The 18,999-nt window shown below is 40.9% G+C and overlaps 1 protein-coding gene across 5 annotated transcripts in view; it reads right to left on the bottom strand.

Annotated features, from left to right (window-relative positions):
• Window positions 1–18,999, bottom strand: part of LOC112117089 (protein cordon-bleu) — a 240,208-nt gene that overhangs the window by 129,214 nt on the left and 91,995 nt on the right. For 4 of the 5 annotated variants that reach the window (XM_024214955.1, XM_024214954.1, XM_024214959.1 and 1 more), the window contains 3 exons: window positions 18,627–18,671; window positions 13,902–13,996; window positions 8,921–9,004 (listed from right to left, as the gene is read on the bottom strand). In XM_024214955.1, the coding sequence (XP_024070723.1) occupies window positions 8,921–9,004; window positions 13,902–13,996; window positions 18,627–18,671 (224 nt within the window). The remainder of the gene's footprint in view (window positions 1–8,920; window positions 9,005–13,901; window positions 13,997–18,626; window positions 18,672–18,999) is intronic. The other variant, XM_024214964.1, reaches the window with a different exon arrangement.

Consider the following 18,999-nt stretch of genomic DNA (forward strand, 5'->3'; position numbering starts at 1 on the left):
CAGATATATGTTGGGAAAATAACACAGCGGGGCATAGACTATCCAATAAGTTCTTGGACTGCATTGCAGACAACTTTTTATTTCAGAAGGTTGAAAAATCTACTGGGGGGAAGCTGTTCTAGATTTGATTTTAACAAATAGGGAGGAACTCGTTGAAAATCTGAAAGTGGAAGGTAGCTTGGGTGAAAGTGATCATGAAATCAGAGTTCACAATTCTAAGGAAGGGTAGAAGGGAGTACAGCAAAATAGAAACAATGGATTTCAAGAAGGCAGATTTTGGTAAGCTCAGAGAGCTGATAGGTAAAGTCCCATGGGAATCAAGACTGAGGGGAAAAACGACTGAGGAGAGTTGGCAGTTTTTCAAAGGGACACTATTAAGGGCCCGAAAGCAAGCTATTCCGCTGGGTAGGAAAGATAGAAAATGTGGCAAAAGACCACTTTGGCTCAACCACGAGATCTTGCATGATCTAAAAAATAAAAAGGAGTCATATAAAAATGGAAACTAGGACAAATTACAAAGGATGAATATAGGCAAACAGCACAGGAATGCAGGGGCAAGTTTAGAAAGGCAAAGGCACAAAATGAGCTCAAACTAGCTACGGGAATGAAGGGAAACAAGACGACTTTTTATCAATACATCAGAAGCAAGAGGAAGACCAAAGACAGGGTAGGCCCACTGCTCAGTGAGGAGGGAGAAACACTAACAGGAAACTTGGAAATGGCAGAGATGCTTAATGACTTCTTTGTTTCGGTCTTCACCGAGAAGTCTGAAGGAATGCCTAACATAGTGAATGCTAATGGGAAGGGGGTAGGTTTAGAAGAGAAAATAAAAAAAGAACAAGTTCAAAATCTCTTAGAAAAGTTAGATGCCTGCAAGTCACCAGGGCCTGATGAAATGCATCCTAGAATACTCAAGGAGCTAACAGAGGAGGTATCTGAGCCTCTAGCTATTATCGTTGGAAAATCATGGGAGATAGGAGAGATTCCAGAAGACTGGAAAAGGGCAAACATAGTGCCCATCTACAAAAAGAGAAATAAAAACAACCCAGGAAACTACAGACCAGTTAGTTTAACTTCCGTGCCAGGGAAGATAATGGAGCAAGTAATTAAGGAAATCATCTGCAAACACTTGGAAGGTGATAAGGTGATAGGGAATAGCCAGCATGGATTTGTAAAGAACAAATCATGTCAAACTAATCTGATAGCTTTCTTTGATAGGATAACGAGTCTTGTGGATAAGGGAGAAGCGGTGGATGTGGTATACCTAGACTTTAGTAAGGCATTTGATACGGTCTTGTATGATATTCTTATCGATAAACTAGGCAAATACAACTTAGATGGGGCTACTATAAGGTGGGTGCATAACTGGCTGGATAACCGTACTCGGAGAGTAGTTATTAATGGTTCCCAATCCTGCTGGAAAGGTATAACGAGTGGGGTTCTGCAGGGATCTGTTTTGGGACCGTCTCTGTTCAATATCTTCATCAACGACTTAGATATTGGCATAGAAAGTACGCTTATTAAGTTTGCGGATGATACCAAACTGGGAGGGATTGCAACTGCTTTGGAGGATAGGGTCAAAATTCAAAATGATCTGGACAAATTGGAGAAATGGTCTGAAGTAAACAGGATGAAGTTTAATAAAGACAAATGCAAAGTGCTCCACTTAGGAAGGAACAATCAGTTTCACACATACAGAATGGGAAGAGACTGTCTAGGAAGGAGTATGGCAGAAAGGGATCTAGGGGTTATAGTGGACCACAAGCTAAATATGAGTCAACAGTGTGATGCTGTTGCAAAAAAAGCAAACGTGATTCTGGGATGCATTAACAGGTGTGTTGTGAGCAAGACACGAGAAGTCATTCTTCCGCTCTACTCTGCGCTGGTTAGGCCTCAGCTGGAGTACTGTGTCCAGTTCTGGGCACCGCATTTCAAGAAAGATGTGGAGAAATTGGAGAGGGTCCTGAGAAGAGAAACAAGAATGATTAAAGGTCTAGAGAACATGACCTATGAAGGAAGGCTGAAAGAATTGGGTTTGTATGGTTTGGAAAAGAGAAGACTGAGAGGGTACATGATAGCAGTTTTCAGGTATCTAAAAGGGTGTCATAAGGAGGTGGGAGAAAGCTTGTTCATCTTAGCCTCTAAGGATAGAACAAGAAGCAATGGGCTTAAACTGCAGCAAGGGAGGTTTAGGTTGGACATTAGGAAAAAGTTCCTAACTGTCAGGGTGGTTAAACATTGGAATAAACTGCCTAGGGAGGTTGTGAAATCTCCATCTCTGGAGATATTGAAGAGTAGGTTACATAAATGTCTATCAGGGATGGTCTAAACAGTATTTGGTCCTGCCATGAGGGCAGGGGACTGGACTCGATGACCTCTCGAGGTCCCTTTCACACCTAGAGTCTATGAATAACAAGATTAGTTGGCTCAAATTATTCACAATGGCTAACTTCAGGCATACAAAGGAAGGCCAGATTTTAAAAAGCTTGCTCTGTATGTGCTGAAGTAAATCTCTGAACATTATTCCTCTGAAATCATCTTCCTAAACCACAGAAACCTTGTGTGATAAGATTTTGTGCTGAAGTTTCAAAACCTCTGACAAAATGCCTGGCTGTGCTTTTATTAAGTATTTTTTTCCAAACTGATTTATAACATAAACAAATTCCACATTAGAGATATATGTGATTCAGCACTTGGGATACGTTGCTGCCTTGTGATTTATGAAACTATTAGGACCCTCCAAAATAAACATAACTAATTTTAGCTCTTGCTGGTAGGAGTATCAGGTTTCATTTAGATTAGCTGTTCTTTGGAGGATAGTGACACCATGTGGCAAAAATTACTCTATACATGTACTCCCATTTCTTGCAGGCTGTTCTAAATTCCAATCGAAAGACAATAATCCTTCTGAATAGAGCAGTGGCTCTCAACCTTTCCAGACTACTGTACCCCTTTCAGGAGTCTGATTTGTCTTGCGTACCCCCAAGTTTCACCTCACTTAAAAACTACTTGCTTAGAAAATCAGACATAAAAACACAGAAGTGTCACAGTACACTATTACTGAAAAATTGCTTACTTTCTCATTTTTACCATATAATCATAAAATAAATCAAATGGAATATAAATATTGTACTTAAATTTCAATATATAGTATACAGAGCAGTATAAACAAATCATTGTCTGTATGAAATTTTAGTTTCTATGGACTTTGCTAGTGCTTTTTATGTGGCCTGTTGTAAAACTAGACAAATATCTAGATGAGTTGATGTACCCCCTGGAAAATCCCCCAGGGGTATGCATACCCCTGGTTGAGAACCACTGGAATAGAAAGAGAAGTATAACAAACTGTTCCAAATGTGCTGTGACTTCTGACTACCATGTTTGTTTGCATGTAAATACATTCTCTCTCTCTCTCTCTCTCTCTCTCTCTCTCTCTCTCTATATATACACACACACACACACACACACACACACACTTTTCAGTAATTTGTTCACTTTACAAAACATCATATTAGGTCTATGCATGTCTTTTTTAGTTCTGCACAGAGCTGACAGATCCAGCTCACAAAGAGGAAAATGAAGGAAGATATTTTTGTTTCATTTAGAATATTTACTTCATTATAAAAGTAAAAGATTGTATAGGAATAAAGCCTTATGTGTTTGATGGGTGCTGTAGACCACTAAGCAGAATTCTCTTTTCTTAGTTTGTATACATTCTGTATCTCTGTGGGATTACACCAGGGGTCGGCAACGTTCGGCACGCGGCTCGCCAGGGTAAGCACCCTGGCGGGCCGGGCCAGTTTTATTTACCTGCTGACGCGGCAGGTTCGGCCGATCGCGGCCCCCACTGGCCGCGGTTCGCCGTCCCGGGCCAATGGGGGCGGCGAGAAGCCGCGGACAGCACATCGCTCGCCCGCGCCACTTCTCGCCGCCCCCATTGGCCCGGGACGGCGAACCGCGGCCAGTGGGGGCCGCGATCGGCCGAACCTGCCGCGTCAGCAGGTAAATAAAACTGGCCCGGCCCGCCAGGGTGCTTACCCTGGCAAGCCGTGTGCTGAACGTTGCCGACCCCTGGATTACACTTTCCTCTTACCTTTATCTCCCCTTATTTTTACTGATGCCAGCAACACATGTCCTTTCTCGTTTATTTTGTCTGATTCCCCCCATTGGTTTAAAAGAGAATTTTCCCTTATCCTGTCAATGACTACCTACTTGGTGGTGGTATTAATGGCTCCAAACAAATTTGTATAAACATGGCACTGAATACTGTTTGACTGCTAAAATGAATATACAACCATAGGTGTCGACTCCAGGGGTGCTCCGGGGCTGGAGCACCCAAAGGGAAAAATTGGTGGGTGCTCTGCACCCCCCGGCAGCTCCCCGCCCCAGCTCACCTCTGCCTCTGCTCTGCCTCCTCCTCTGAGCGCGCCGCATGCCCGCTTTTTCCGCCAGCTCCCAGCGCTTGCGCCGCGAAACAGGAGTTGGGGCGGGAACTTTGGGGAAGGGGTTGGAATGGGGGCAGGGCAGGGGTGGGGAAAGGGTGGAGTTGGTTCAATTCCCCATCTGTAAAATGGAGATAATTGTACTTCCCTACTTCACAGGAGTATTCTGAGGATCAGCACATTAAAGAGTGTGAGGTGCTCAGATACTATGGTAATGGGGGCCATATGAGTATTGTAGATAGAGCTCTGCTGTTCAAAGGGCGTTGACCAGGAGCTTCCAAAACCCTTTTTTCCACTTACTCCCCCCTCAAAGGCATGACATTGCAATGACCTTTTCTTTGGCAGCCAATGCTGAACAAAGCTCCCTCATGGGCCCACCATTGCTTTTCCTTGTGCCACCCAGAAGGGAATCTCTGAAGAGTCATGGAAGATATTCTCTCCTTGCAGATCCAAAGCATATACCAGCTTGCCTTTGCTCTGGCACCTGCTCACCCTGGTGGCTCAGCACCAAATTTGAAACCCATGCTCTGGGGCAATGTAAAATGCCTTGAGGATGACACAGAATTGCAAAAAGCAACAGAGGGTCCTGTGGCACCTTTAAGACTAACAGCTGTATTGGAGCATAAGCTTTCATGGGTGAATGCCCACTTCGTCAGATGCATGTTGGCATTCACCCACGAAAGCTTATGCTCCAATACTTCTGTTAGTCTTAAAGGTGCCACAGGAATCTCTGTTGCTTTTTACAGATCCAGACTAACACGGCTACCCCTCGGATACTTGACAGAATTGCAAATAACTCTGAAGGGAGTCTTAAAGGGAATTATAGTAGAGGAAACACCTAACAGAGGACATTTTGAGAAAATTAATATCTTCCATTTATAACACTTCTCAGCCCATAGGATCCCAAAATATCTTTCTAATTTAGGGCTGACCCTGATGTTCTCACTCATATCAACTAGTACTTTACTTCAATGGGACCATTAGTGGAGTAAGCTGCTATTCAATAGGATAAGGTTTTAGCGTCTGGCCCATAAGGAGCTATATATATGATCATTTCACTGACTACTGAAATGCATCCACCTCTGTGGTGTGGCAGAGCAGCTGTTCTACAAGGCAAGTCTACATGAGAAACTGGGACTTGAAATGAAGAGCAACATTGTATCTAATTAAAAATGCAAAAATTTAGATAGGTAGGTAGGTAGGTAGGTAGGTAGGTAAATAGGTAGATTGTAATTGGCTGAGCTGGAATTTGGCTAGGACACTAGAATTAATATCCTTATTCTTAAACAAAAAGAGTGTAATGGAATCTTTAATGCAAGTGATCATGAGCTTGGTTTTATGTCACATCTGAATGATGATGCTTACTCAGTTCCACGGTGGGGTGGACACTGACTCACAGGGAAAAGTGTCATGTATGGAGTCATTACCTCCACCTTCTTAAGCACCTAGCAGTTCCTCTGCAACGTACTGATCTGGAGTGGCCCTTCTTACATCTGCAGGTCACAAATAATACCAACTATGCTCAACTATTATTCTTTACAAATAGTAATTAAAATAATTAGTAAGCATAAAATAAAAGGCAAGCTATGCTTAAGAGGACTTTCACAATGTTTAGAAACCAAATCTTACTTCTTCCTAAATGTGTGTATTATCAGAGCCCACGGCCTCTTAGTTCTGCCAGCCTGTATCTTTCATAAATCATTCATTTGAAAGGAGAGTAATTTAAAAAGAGTAAAGAAACCAGTTTGTGGTCATATATACTTTAGCAAAGCTATATATATCTACTCTCAACTATCCCAAGACTAGATTTAGTTTTCTATCAGATGTCTGGTGTTACATACTATGCAATGATTGAGTTAGAAAGAAATGTATTATTGGAACCTAGAGTTTAAAAGCTACAGTAAAACAGTTTTTATTATTAATATTAATACATATTAATTAAGCCCCATTCCCATCAAGTATATATACCTGAAAAATGATGAGTGACTAGCAAGAACACAAAATAGAAAAAAATATAAACAAAAATGCAATGTGGTCCAATACACATCAGCTCTAGGGTCTAAACATGTTGATAGCTAATTCGGTCTCCTTTACATAAAAAAAATAAATACCTACATTTCTCTGATGTTGGATTTTCATAGATATTATGGCCAGAGGGATCATTTTAATCTCTAGTTTGACCTGCTTCATAACACAGGCTGTACAGTTTCATCAAATAGTTCCTGTGTCAAGCCCTGGCTGAGCTACAGCATACCTTTTAGAAAAACATCCAATCTCTATTTAAAGATATCAAATTATGGAGAATCCACCACAACCCCTAAATAACTTGTTCCAATGATTAATTACCTTTAGTGTAAAACATTTGCATTCTATTTCTAATGAGAATTGTTCTCGCTTCAGCCTCCAGCAATCAGATTTTGTTATGACTTTGTGCTAGATTAAAAAGCCCCTTACTATTAGAAATATTCTCTCCATGTAAGGCCATGTAGACCATGGTAAAGTCATTTTGTAACCTTCTCTTTGTCAAGTTGAGTCGTTTGAGTTTCTTTAGGCTATAATGCCAGGTCTTCAGCAGGTAAAAAGATGTGTTCTTTACTTGCGTTAGCTTTCAAGTGGTGACACCCTAAAGAAGACGAGACAGTTTGTAGTTTTCATACATGAACAATTTGAGTTAAAGGGTATACCACAATCTGCTAACTCATGTTAAAACTACAAACTGCCTTGTCTCCACTAGGATTTTACCTTGTTTTAGTTATCACCTTTTTTATCTAGTGAAGGCACACCGTAAAAGGCATGTTTCCAGACCACAAGTTATTGCAGCTCTTTTCTGAAGTTTTTCCCACTGGTTTCAGATACATGTGTTAGGATGGAGATGCAATACTGCTGAGCAGACTACTTACACTTCTCATTATATGAATTTTCTGAGGAACAACTCACATACTTATATTTTAAGCATGTGCATACATTTTATCAGGATGAGAATCATAGCAAGTAACATAGAAAGCTAGCCGCAAACGCGTGAAGCAGTGAACAATGCCCACATTGTACTTGAAGATTAATTGCTCTTTGGAGGAAAAAAATAAAGGATTAATCACTTGACCTAAAAATGTTCCAGTTATTGAACATTGGCACATTACCTCTGATTTTAAGATTTGTTTGTACCTAAAAAGTTATATTGTTGTGATTTTAAAAGAAATAGTTAGTGTTTGGGGTAATTTTTAAAACTGTTCTTTTCTTCCAGTGTCATAAAGTGTGATTCGATCAGTCACACCCCATACAAAAAGAAATGTAAGGATGTAGGCCAAGGGATAGCACAAAGTGTAAATGAAGGAACTATGGCTATGTCTTTATTGCAAAAAAGTGTGGTTTATAGTCAGATAGTTGTCTCAATGTAAAATCCTTGTGTAGACAAGGCACAGATAAGTGTTATCCAGATATTGCTAGTTGAAGTCAACTCTATACCCCTTATCAGGGGTGTACTTTGACTAGTTACATCCATATAAAAACCATCTTTGCCTCCACTAGGTCTTTACATACCCTTTTTGAAGTGAAAATATGGCCTGTACCCCACCTATCCTGTAACACCATCATTACCTTTTCTGTACCTGCCCCTGTGATTGAGAAAATTCTCTCTGGACTTATTGAACTACAGTTTTCAAATCTATCATCCACCCACTCCTGCCATATGTGCTCCATCCATTGCTCCTGTCTTGGCCTCTTTTTCACGACTGTCCCCATTTCGGAATTGCTCTATCATTTGTTCTGCCTCAATGATCTGACATTTTCTTCCCACTCCTTCCTCTTAGCCAATGAGCTGCACAGTTTCAGCCTGAGCATCACCTCCCCAGACACTCCTTCCTGTCTAAGGGGCTGTGAGAGCTCAGGCTCATGTTTCAGTCATCTGAGATGTCACCAATATGGTCTTCTAAAGATTTTGAAAAGTCCTCCAACAAAAAGGTAATTATTGTGATTAATAATTAGTTCATAGATTAGAAGGCCAAAAGACACAACAGTGAGCATCTAGTCTGATATCTGGTATAATCAGTTAGCGTCTAGGTTCTCCAACTATCTTGCCACAGTCATCTATCAGAAAGAGGACCTGATATTTCTAATGTTAAAAACAAAAGCAAAAAATCATTTATAAAAAGTATTTGGAGCCACACTGATGCACCAAAAAGGAGTGCACCAGGCCACAAGTGAAACTTATTATTTGTGCACAGTTCAGCATTAAAGTCCTTGGGTGAAATCCTGGCTACACTGAAGTCATTGAGAGTTTTATTTGAAGACACCGTGTTGCATTTTAGGTGGTCAGAAACGCCTGAACTGTGTGTTAAGACATCCAAGTATTGGGGCAACCACACTATAAAGCGCACTACTGCTACTTTTTTTAGTCAAGCAGCTGGAATAGCGTCTGCTGATCTGAACAGTCTAAGGAGGCAGAAGCAGCAAGAGCATCTATAAGCCATGTTAGTACTTACATCCAAGCTCCTTTCACTAGCAGTTGCAGAACTAAAACCGTCCTCATCCCCATAGTTACCGTCCAGCCTCAAACGATCTTCTGTCTGCAATACAAACAAGCAGCCTATACCAACATGGGAAAACAAACAAAACAAGGCGTAATTGTGCCAAATCAAAGCACCAAATCTGGGCAAGACCAGGACATTCAACTAGCACAGCTGCATTGGACTTCTTTTTTTAAAAGAAATATTGACTAGTTTGCAAGATCTCCCTAGTATAGCCAAGACCAGAGAAACACATGAACAGAGAAACCTAGGAACAGCAGAAAAAACAAACAAATGCAGGAATTATTCAGCACGACGAAAGAAAAGATGAGCTAGTAGAAAATGGATACTGAAGAACAAGGATCACATTGCCACTGATTCTCCTGGGTGCACAGGCATAGGGGAGCATGCAAGGGACAAGCACAACATCTGTCTCTGTGAGTAGGTACTACTCATCTTTGCTGATTCCAATGAGCAGACTGGCCAAGAGAGGGGTGGGGAGAAACTGAGCTGTGTCCCTGCAACCCCTTCACAATAGCCTGCAGAGTAGAGCAATAAGCAGCCCTATGGTCCCTGTAGGGCCGGTGCAGCTGCGTTTGGCTCCCTTATGCAGGGCTTTGTGCAAAGCATACAATCTAGCCCTAAGTGTAAAGTGTGTGCAAATCAGAATGAATCTAAATACACGGGAAGCAGAAAATCAAACAGCGAATCAAGTCTTGAATGGAAGGCAAGAGAATTGTGACTTGAGAAAGACCACTGTAAAGGATAGAAATTGCTTATCTTCAGTGTTAGCAACAGGAAAGAACTGTTAATTGCATTTTTCAAATATATTTTTCATGCTTTATTTATAAAGTGTCTAGTTTCTCAGACTGTGTGTAGCCAGTGACCCAGGTAGTGAAAACAAGAATCAGGACCGGGATTCCTTTAAGCTCCTTTGAAAATCACAGCCAAGAATGTGTTTTTCTTTTGTCCCTAGTTTATGAACACTAGAGAGAGAAAGGAGTTTGGAATCCTGCATAGCTCATGAATAACCTCATCCCCATCCCCAGTGGATGTCATAAAACCAAGATTGTAATCATAGAAATGTTGCAAGTCAAACCTGAGGAGAACCAAGTGGAATACCAAGAGCACACAATTCACAGCACAGATTTTTTTTTTTTAAAGTAAAAATTATATGCATAGTAATATATTATAAACAAGCCATCCAGAGGAAGGATGGTCCTGCAGTTAAGGCATTGGACCTCCCCTGCGTTCAGTTCCCTGGTTTGTTATATACTTTCTGCTGGGCAAGTCGTCTTGGTGCTTTAGTTCTTTACCTGTAAAGTAGGGATAATTTTCTCATAGAGGATAGCAACACTTGCTTGACCTGCTTCCCATCCCTTAAAACTACCAATCTGCAGGTGTAACCAATAAGAATTTTCAGATGGATACAACAGCTCAACTCGGGACAGATTTTCAAAAGCGCTCAGCATCCAGCAGTTCCCATTGTTCTCAATGGAGCTACCGGGTGCTAAACTCTTACAAATATCTAACCCCAACTGTGGTTGCTGAAAACTTCTGACAGCCTAATTGAGCATTTTAGAAAATCTGACCCTAGGACACTGGCCGGGTTTAAGCTAAATACCAGTGAAGTACAAGCACATATTTCTTAGTAGTAGTTGATCAAATATATTTATGAACTTCTGAGTTTACTGCTCCTGCCTTAGGACCAATTGAGACTTTGGGCTATAGAAACATGAAACAAAGTATTCCTTTTCTACCCTGGTATTATACAGGGGTGAACTTTGTAGTACTTTATTATCCCATTCAATTGGGAGTGAACACTGTATCCAAGGTTGCCAAAAGTTTCAGTTATAACCTGGTGTTTTCACACGTTCCCAACTTTGAAAAATTCACCTGCAAGTTTCCTGCACAGTCTCTGTGACCAAGTGTTTTTAGAAAAGTTTCTTCATCAGTGTTTGAGTTCTGCAAGGAAGAAAAAAAATATTCCCCACACTTTTCCCTTTCAGAACTTTACTGCTACATTTTCCTCCTTAGTTATGTTAAAAACGCTTGAAATTTGACAGTTGTCATAAAATGTTGGCCCCAGTGAAGTTAATGGCAAAACTGTCAGCGGGGTCAGGATTTCACCCTTGATGTGTAAAAAGACCCCAGTTGAAAAACAGTGTTGCCAACTCTCACAGTGTTATTGTGAGTCTCACCAATATTTGACATTTTTCTTAAAAGCTCCAGGATTCATGTGATTAGGTGAGAAACTCAGCTTTAATTTAAGAAAAAGGGTTCCAGCTCTCATAGTTGTAGAGAAAAGCTTAAAAAAATGACCCAAGTGCACCCTAAAGGCTCAGAAACAAGGTGGCAAAGAAAATGAGCCCCCAAATTTATTATTTTTTTAAATATCTCATGATTTTTAAGCCAGTCTCATGATTTTGGAATGCTTGGGCTTGGCAATACTGCAGCTGGGCAGAAATTAATAAAGTTAAAAAATATATAAAATTGGCTGCTGTGTATGCACAGTATAAACTTTCCAGTATAAGTTTGCACTTATAAAAAATGTGCTGTACATATGCAAGTTCTTTCCTAAACACACTCTGATCAGTGTTGGTTATTAATGACTTACGCTCTTATGCTACATCACCACCCTTACCCCTGTCACAATGGAATGGTCTGTTAATAAGAACGCTACATGCTTATCTAGGGTCAGATTTTCAAAAGAGCCCATTAACATTGGATGCCTCCCTTTTTGGTTGCCCAGTGTGGATTCTGGTTTTTCAGAGGCTGAACAGACACAGCTCCTATTAACTTAACATGGAATTATGGTATCTATCCACTACATGTAAGTGGATACATATAGGTGGACTGTTATGCCCACAAAGAGTCTCCCTAACTTTTATGAGATGCTGCAGGAGCATAAGAGTTTGCCCATGCATCTCTTTGAAGGAGTGGGGTCTTAGGTGCGCTATCCTTGTAGATTAGGAGCTAGATTTTCAATTACATAGGTACTCACATATTGATGTATGCATACAACGCCTGATTCGCACACACCCAGCCCCCATATGAACTTACAAACTGGGGTGTGTATGGCTGCAGAGTCTACATGTGCCCAAGCTGGGCACAAGTCAAGTCCTCTTCTAAAGCTCCTCCTAAATCTATTGGTATATAGCAGGGGTAGCCAAACTTACTGGCCCTCCGAGCTGCATATGACAATCTTCAGAAGTTTGAGACCAAGGAACACCTGACGGGAGCCGTGGCTCGGGGCTTCAGCCCCACTCCTGCTGAAGACCCGAGCCCTGGCAGATGCGCCCCGCAGGGTTGAAGCCCCAAAGACCCCCCTCCCCACTGGATAGAAGCCCCTACTCCACCACCTCACTGCAAGGCAGAAGAGGTCCTGAGCTCCACCCCCACAAGTCTAGTAGGTGGAGAATGGGGCAGGGGGACAGGGGGCCTGGGAACTGCACTTTAATGGTAAAAGAGCCGTATATGGCTCGCGAGCCACAGTTTGGCCACACCTGCTATACAGTACCCTTCATGCTAGAGTGGATTAAGGCAGTATCCTGGGATTCATGCTTGGTCTGAGGGAGCCAATAAGAAAACAGGAGGCTATTGAGATGGAGGGGTCTTGGGAGAAAGAATTTATTATGCGGAAGGAACATCAAAGAGTCCTTGAGGAAGTTGTGGAGGATTTAACTAGACTCCAAATTCTTGGTGCATCCTATCTCCAATTAGGGCCTTGTTCCTCCACCCAAGGAACTGAAATCCCACTGACTTCAATAGAAGCAGGACTGGGCCCTTCATTGTAAAAGGCAACTAGAAAAGAAAGCAAATAATGGGTTTGTGCCTTTTTTTTTTTTTTAAACACTTCCTTATCATGTATGAAGGAAGATTGAGAGTTTGTTGCTTTTCCTCCCTTTCTTTTTTATACTGCACTCACAGAAATTTTGATCTTGTCCATTCTGGTTTTCCTGGAGGCATGGATAGATGTCTGCAGAACTGGCAGGTTCGTGACATCACAGATTCAAAGGAAGAAAAGTCTGAAGGCTTGTCTACACTTAAAATGCCACAGGGGCACAGCTGAGCTGCACCACTGCAGCGCTTCAGCACAGACACTTCCTACACCGATGGGAGGGGTTTTCCTGTCAGCATAGGTAATCCAACTCTCTGGGAGACAGTCTACATCTGTTTACACAGGGACTTAGGTCATTTTAACAACACCTCTCAGGAGTGTGGATTTTTCACACCCCGACTAACACAGTTAAACCAACCTAATTTTCTAGTGAAGACCAGGCTTGAGTTACTGAGAGTGGAAGTGACTTATTTGAAACTGCTTGTCATTGTTAATGCCTATTGAACTCAAAAGCTTAACATTTAGAAGTGAATGTGTTTTGTTAAATGTTCAACACACCCAACTACTTCAATTAAGGGCTGAAAGACCTCTACAAAAACTGGTAAAACAGGATTTGAGACTTCTGATCTTTCTACAGTAAAAAAGCCTAGCAGGCAGGAAAACTGCCTTTTAAAATTGAGAAACACATCTTTCAGGCTTCAGCAAAACCAAAATAAACCCATTTTTTAATTCTTGTCCCGCTCACCTTTAACTCTGTTCCCAGAAGGAAAACTTCTCCAGCCTGTCAGTGCATCACAGTTTGATATTAATATAATGCATGTGGGAATTGCATTGGATTTTTGGATATTGAGATTTTACACCTGAGACTATTTTTGTAATCTAAAACATGGTGTTCCACTTATCAGACCCTCTTAAGAATGGCCATTAAATATTGCTCACTCCTGCCTCCTCAACTCACTTGTTGATCAAAATGATTGAGCTTGAATGTAATTTATACATTTGTGGATAAACAAATCCTTGAAAGAAGAAATATAAAAGGCACCCTAAATAAAGGTAGAAAGAAAATAATTCTCTTTAGCACAATATAAAATAGGTAATGGTTTGCAGAACCCTTACCTTGCTGCTTCTTTTATTAACTTTGAAAAATCCCAGAAATCCTCTCTTTTCTTTTTCTGTTGCGTCGTTGCTTATTGAAGAATTTTGACTTGTTTCTGAAACAATTATATTGGGTTATTTTTTACACTCCCAAAAGCACAGTTATAAACCCAGAAGTTTTAAAAACCCTTTACTCCCTGAAATACAAGTTATGTGTGAATAGGGGTGATCATGAGGCAAAATAATATAATTAAGTAACAGATTCTGGATCCTCACTTGGATCAGATCCTCTCTCATTTAGGGCCTGGTCCAAAGCTCTGAAGCCAATGGGAGTCTTTCCACTGACTTCAACAGGTTTTGGATGAGACCCATTGTAATCCTGAGTCTCAGGACTATGCATTACACACAGGAGTAAGGGGTTGTAAGATCAGTCCTGAAGTTGTCATTAAGACACTATCACAGTAATTTAGGGCTTGTGTCCTTGTAAAACACTATAGTGGCACAGATGTGCTGTCGCAGCTGCACCGCTGTAGCACTTCAGTGTAGACATTACCTACGCCGACAAGAGGGGTTTTCCCATTGATTAGGTAATCCCTCTCCCTGAGAAGCAGTAGCTAGGTCAACAGAAGACTTAGTTGAGCTCAAAAAACACTGCTCAGGGGTGTGGATTTTTCACACCATGGACCAACATAGTTAACTCAACCTAATATTCCTAGTGTAGACCAGGCCTTAGTCTTTGAAAATGCTTTAAAAGTACATATTAGGAGTCAACCCTCCCCACCCCACTCCCAACGATGCTCCTTTAAAAAAGTGAATATAGATTTTTAACAACCCACGGGCATGGTTCAAACCCATCAGAAGCCAATGGAAAGACTCCCGTTGACATCAGAGGGTTATGGATCAAGACATGTAATAGGAAAAGTAAACCTTCCTGTGGAAGCAGAAGCTCTTTAGAGACTGATCTTGCAACCTTTACTCATATTAGTAGTGCCATTTAATAACCTCTTTCTTGGTATTTCTATGGATATTTTAGGGGAAAGGTGACGTAGGTGTGGCTCATGAGCCAAACCGCAGCCCAGAGAGTCCATGTCTTCCAGGCTGCTGTGTCTTAGATACAGAAATCAGCCTTGAGCTGACTAGGGGATTGCATATCCCAAAATTCACTGCTCTATACTCATCTGTTTCACTGGCAGCTGGTGGTATAATGAACAATATGATGCGACCCTGCATTACGTGGCCAGCAGCCAATAGGAAAGGCCATTCTGACATCAAGAAGCTGAATTCAATACAACAGTTGAACAACGCTGACCACCCAGCTCTGATTAATGATAGTTCCCCACCCCTCAGCCATTTGCTCTGCCACTTTAAAGGCCTGATCCAATGCTCATTGAAACCAAAGCAGTCGTTCTGCCATTGACTTTAGTGGGCAATTGATCAGATCCTAAATGCGGCCCTCTAGCTCCTGGCAAGTTGTAATAGTCTTGATGTCTGCAGAAGTTTTAACAAACTGAGAAATTCACAAGTTAAAAAATACTTGCTTGTTTTGTAACATGAAAAATAAGCAAAATGACCTGAAATTATTTTTTAACCATAACATGATACATTTCACAAAGGAGACTCTTGTAAAACTTTTTGCATGTCATACAAAGCATCACATTTTCATTAGAAAGTGTTAAGTGCATACAGCAGACCAAAACACAGTAGAAGAGTAAATATGATTAACAGATTAAAAACAGAACCACACACCATCCTTATTGAAGAAGAAAATGCCCCTCCAGCTCAACAAAAATACCAGCAATAAACTATATCTTCCTATATGGACTACTAAGCATTGCCTGCATTCATTGGTCTGAAATTGCTATCCCCGTGCTTAGGGCTAGACTGTGATTCATTGTGAATAAGGGCTTCACAAGCCATCCCTTAATATTTAAAAGTAAAGACTGAAGGCCAAGTGGAGTTAATGGGAGTTATATGCAAATGTATGGGAGCAATTGGTCCCAAAAGTTGAAAGGGAAATACATGTTTATTAAGGAACATCTGCACTAAACACACACTATGGTCCCAGTCCTGCAATCAGATGCGCACGGGCAGATCTCTGCATCCAAGAGAAGTCCCCTTGACTTCAATGGAACTCCCATGTGGGTGCACCCGGGTCCTCCCACATGGATCAGCTTTCCAAAGTATGTCATTTCCATGGTGAATTTACAGACTGTCAACAGCTTTATTATAAATCCCTTAAAAATTTTACACAGAGATGGGATTTCAGACATTGTGTAAATTATTTCACATCAACAAAGAATTCAGGGCAAAATTTTCCTCTTAAGTCCATATGGCAGATCATGACTGATACTACGCTCTCTGAATAGGAGGACAATGCAAGTTAAGACAGAGAATGCTGAAGTCAAGGGATGAAATCATGGCCCCATTGAAGCCAACAGTTTTGCTACTGATTTCAATGGGGCCAGGATTTCACACAAGGTCCTCAATATGAATCAGAACACTGTGCTTATAATTTTTTTTATGAAATTTGAAAATAACCCCCACTTTTTGTTTTGGAATCATGTACAGTAAACACAAAAGAACACCGAGGACTACTTTTCTAAGTTGGGAAATTTTAGATGCACTTGCAAAATGAGTGCCTGCACCTGTTGTGTCAATATTCACATGTGTGTAAATCAAACAGCCATATATATGCACATGTAACTGGGTAAATGTCCAAGTATGTACATGTTTGCACACATATTTTGCAGGCACAGTTTAGAAACCAATGGCTGCAAGTGTTTTGGTTTCAAATCTTTTCCCCAGGTTGTTGTAAAAAAAAGTTGGCATTGGTTTTTAAAGCAAAAATGTATAATGGAAAAGCTCACAATCACAATGATGTCTACGGGTATGTCTACATAAGCTTCAATCATACCCAGTGATTACAATGTAGACATCTTGTGACACTGCACCCCATATTCTTCACAGTGATATTATGATATGATTATGACATAATTATAATGTATTTTATGCAAGATAAGTCATGTGAGATGTCACTGAAAAGGTTATGCTTTGCTGAATATGATTATCCTGTTTGTATGCATGTATCATTTTTGTATCTGAAGTTATGAATATTGACGATGTATCTATATTTCAAATGTAGTTGCATCTGGGTAATGCCCACTAGACAAGATGTTTGTAGTCTAGATAGCTGTGTGGAAAGGGCCTATTCAAGATAATGGGCCATTAGGAAAAACCAATAGGCCTTAGGAGAAGCTTATCTCCCACCTGGGGAGCATTCCTGAGAATGCTACAGACAGCCTCTGAGTAATGGCTGCTATGACTCTACAAAGACGTGATGTGACCACATGTCTCTAGACTCCATCTTGGGATATCAGTGTTTTTCCACAGACCAGTCTGGGAACCAAGCTTTGAAACAAAGGGTTCCCGCCATATGCAAAAGCTATATAAGGTGGGGAGTGACATCATCTGGTGTGCTTCACTCCCTACCCAAGGAGACTCCTGGAAACACCTGAGGAACAAAGACTGAACTGGGGAAAGTGCTGGACCCAGATTAAAGGGATTTTTAGCCTGTGAATGGAACACCTAGGGATTCCAAACTGTAAGCAAGTGCAGCTTGCCCCTTAAGTATCTGCAGCCTACTTGTATCATCTCTTAGGGTGAGAATCTGCTATTCATAACCAATCTAATTAGTATATTAAGTTTAGTTCGCATCTTTTGTTTATTTGCTAGGTAATCTGCTTTGATCTGCTTGCTATCCCTTATAATCACTTAAAATCTATCTTTTGTAGTTAATAAACTTGTTTTTGCTTTATCTAAACCAGTGTGTGGGAATCATAACTTGGAGCAAAAGGCTGTTGCATATTCCTCTCCACATTGAGGGAAGAGGCAAATTTTGAGCTTACGCTGTACAGTTCCCTGTGCAACGCAAGATGGAATAATTTTGGGTTTATACTCCAGAGGGGGTACCTGCCTGAGGAGCTGGGAGTAGCTTTCCCATGCAGGGGCTGGTCAGAGAGCTTGCTTCTAACTGCAGCTGGATGTGTCCCTACCTGTATGTATGCTGGTGAAAGGGCAGGCTGGAAGACTTTGTAGCTTGTCACAGCAATATGGTGTGAGAGAGAGCCCACGCAGGACCCCTTGATGGGTCAGGGGCCTCAGTGGTACTCCAGTTCCAAGTGGCATGCTGGGGGGAACCCGTCACACATCCCCTAATACAGTGGTCTCAATTAAAATGTCATTGTTTATCCACAATTATCACACACATGAGTATCTCAGCATGTTTTTTCCAGTTCAAAACTAAGGTACAGGTAAACCCCAATTAGTTAAATGCCTCCGGGGCAATCAAAACATTCTCATTTTGCTCATATGTGAATTTTGAAATCATGAGACATATCAGAATTTAAGATGAACTGAATTCAGATATCACATTTTAGATTACAGGCATCTACCAGGATTCCATGAATCAGTATGTGATAAGGTTTTAAAATATTAACATTTTAATGGAAACCATTCTATGATCAATATATTTTCCCTCCTGCCACTTTGGCCAGAAATGCAGGCAAGTGAAGCAGTCCATCTGTACTGAAAATAATCACTGTCTATGATATAAAACAAATAATGCAAACAACTCTGTTCCCTGTAGTATTTTATGCCATGACCTTGCAATTTTGTTATGCTACCAAAGCCATGCTAAAGACAACCTGAAGGGGAAACTGATTTCCCCCAAGCATTGTTGTACAGTACCTCTATAGCTTAGAGAAGGTTCAGACTGAGTTTTTGATGGAAGAACTGGAAAAGGCAGGCAATGAAAAGACAAGAGAAACCATATTAACTTTCTGACACATCACCTGGTAAACCACAGATACTATCTATTACCCTTAATATTTGGTCTTCAGAAACACCATAAAGAAAGGTGGGTTTTTTTTCCTGAAACTGGACATGCAAGGCTGCTGTTAGAAGCAACAGTGCACTTATCTGAGTAGAGAGGTTGGTTGTTCTAATTCTTAATCTTTATTGAAACTGCTTCAACTTCTAAGAGAAACTATGTAACCAGGTGGAAGCAGAGTTTCTCTTTTAACAAAAGACTTAATAGAACTTTAGAATGAAGTGTTGGTGC

Source organism: Terrapene carolina, unplaced genomic scaffold (genome assembly GCF_002925995.2).
Source record: "Terrapene carolina triunguis isolate 2854851 unplaced genomic scaffold, T_m_triunguis-2.0 Scaffold180, whole genome shotgun sequence".
Classification (NCBI taxonomy): domain Eukaryota; kingdom Metazoa; phylum Chordata; order Testudines; family Emydidae; genus Terrapene; species Terrapene triunguis.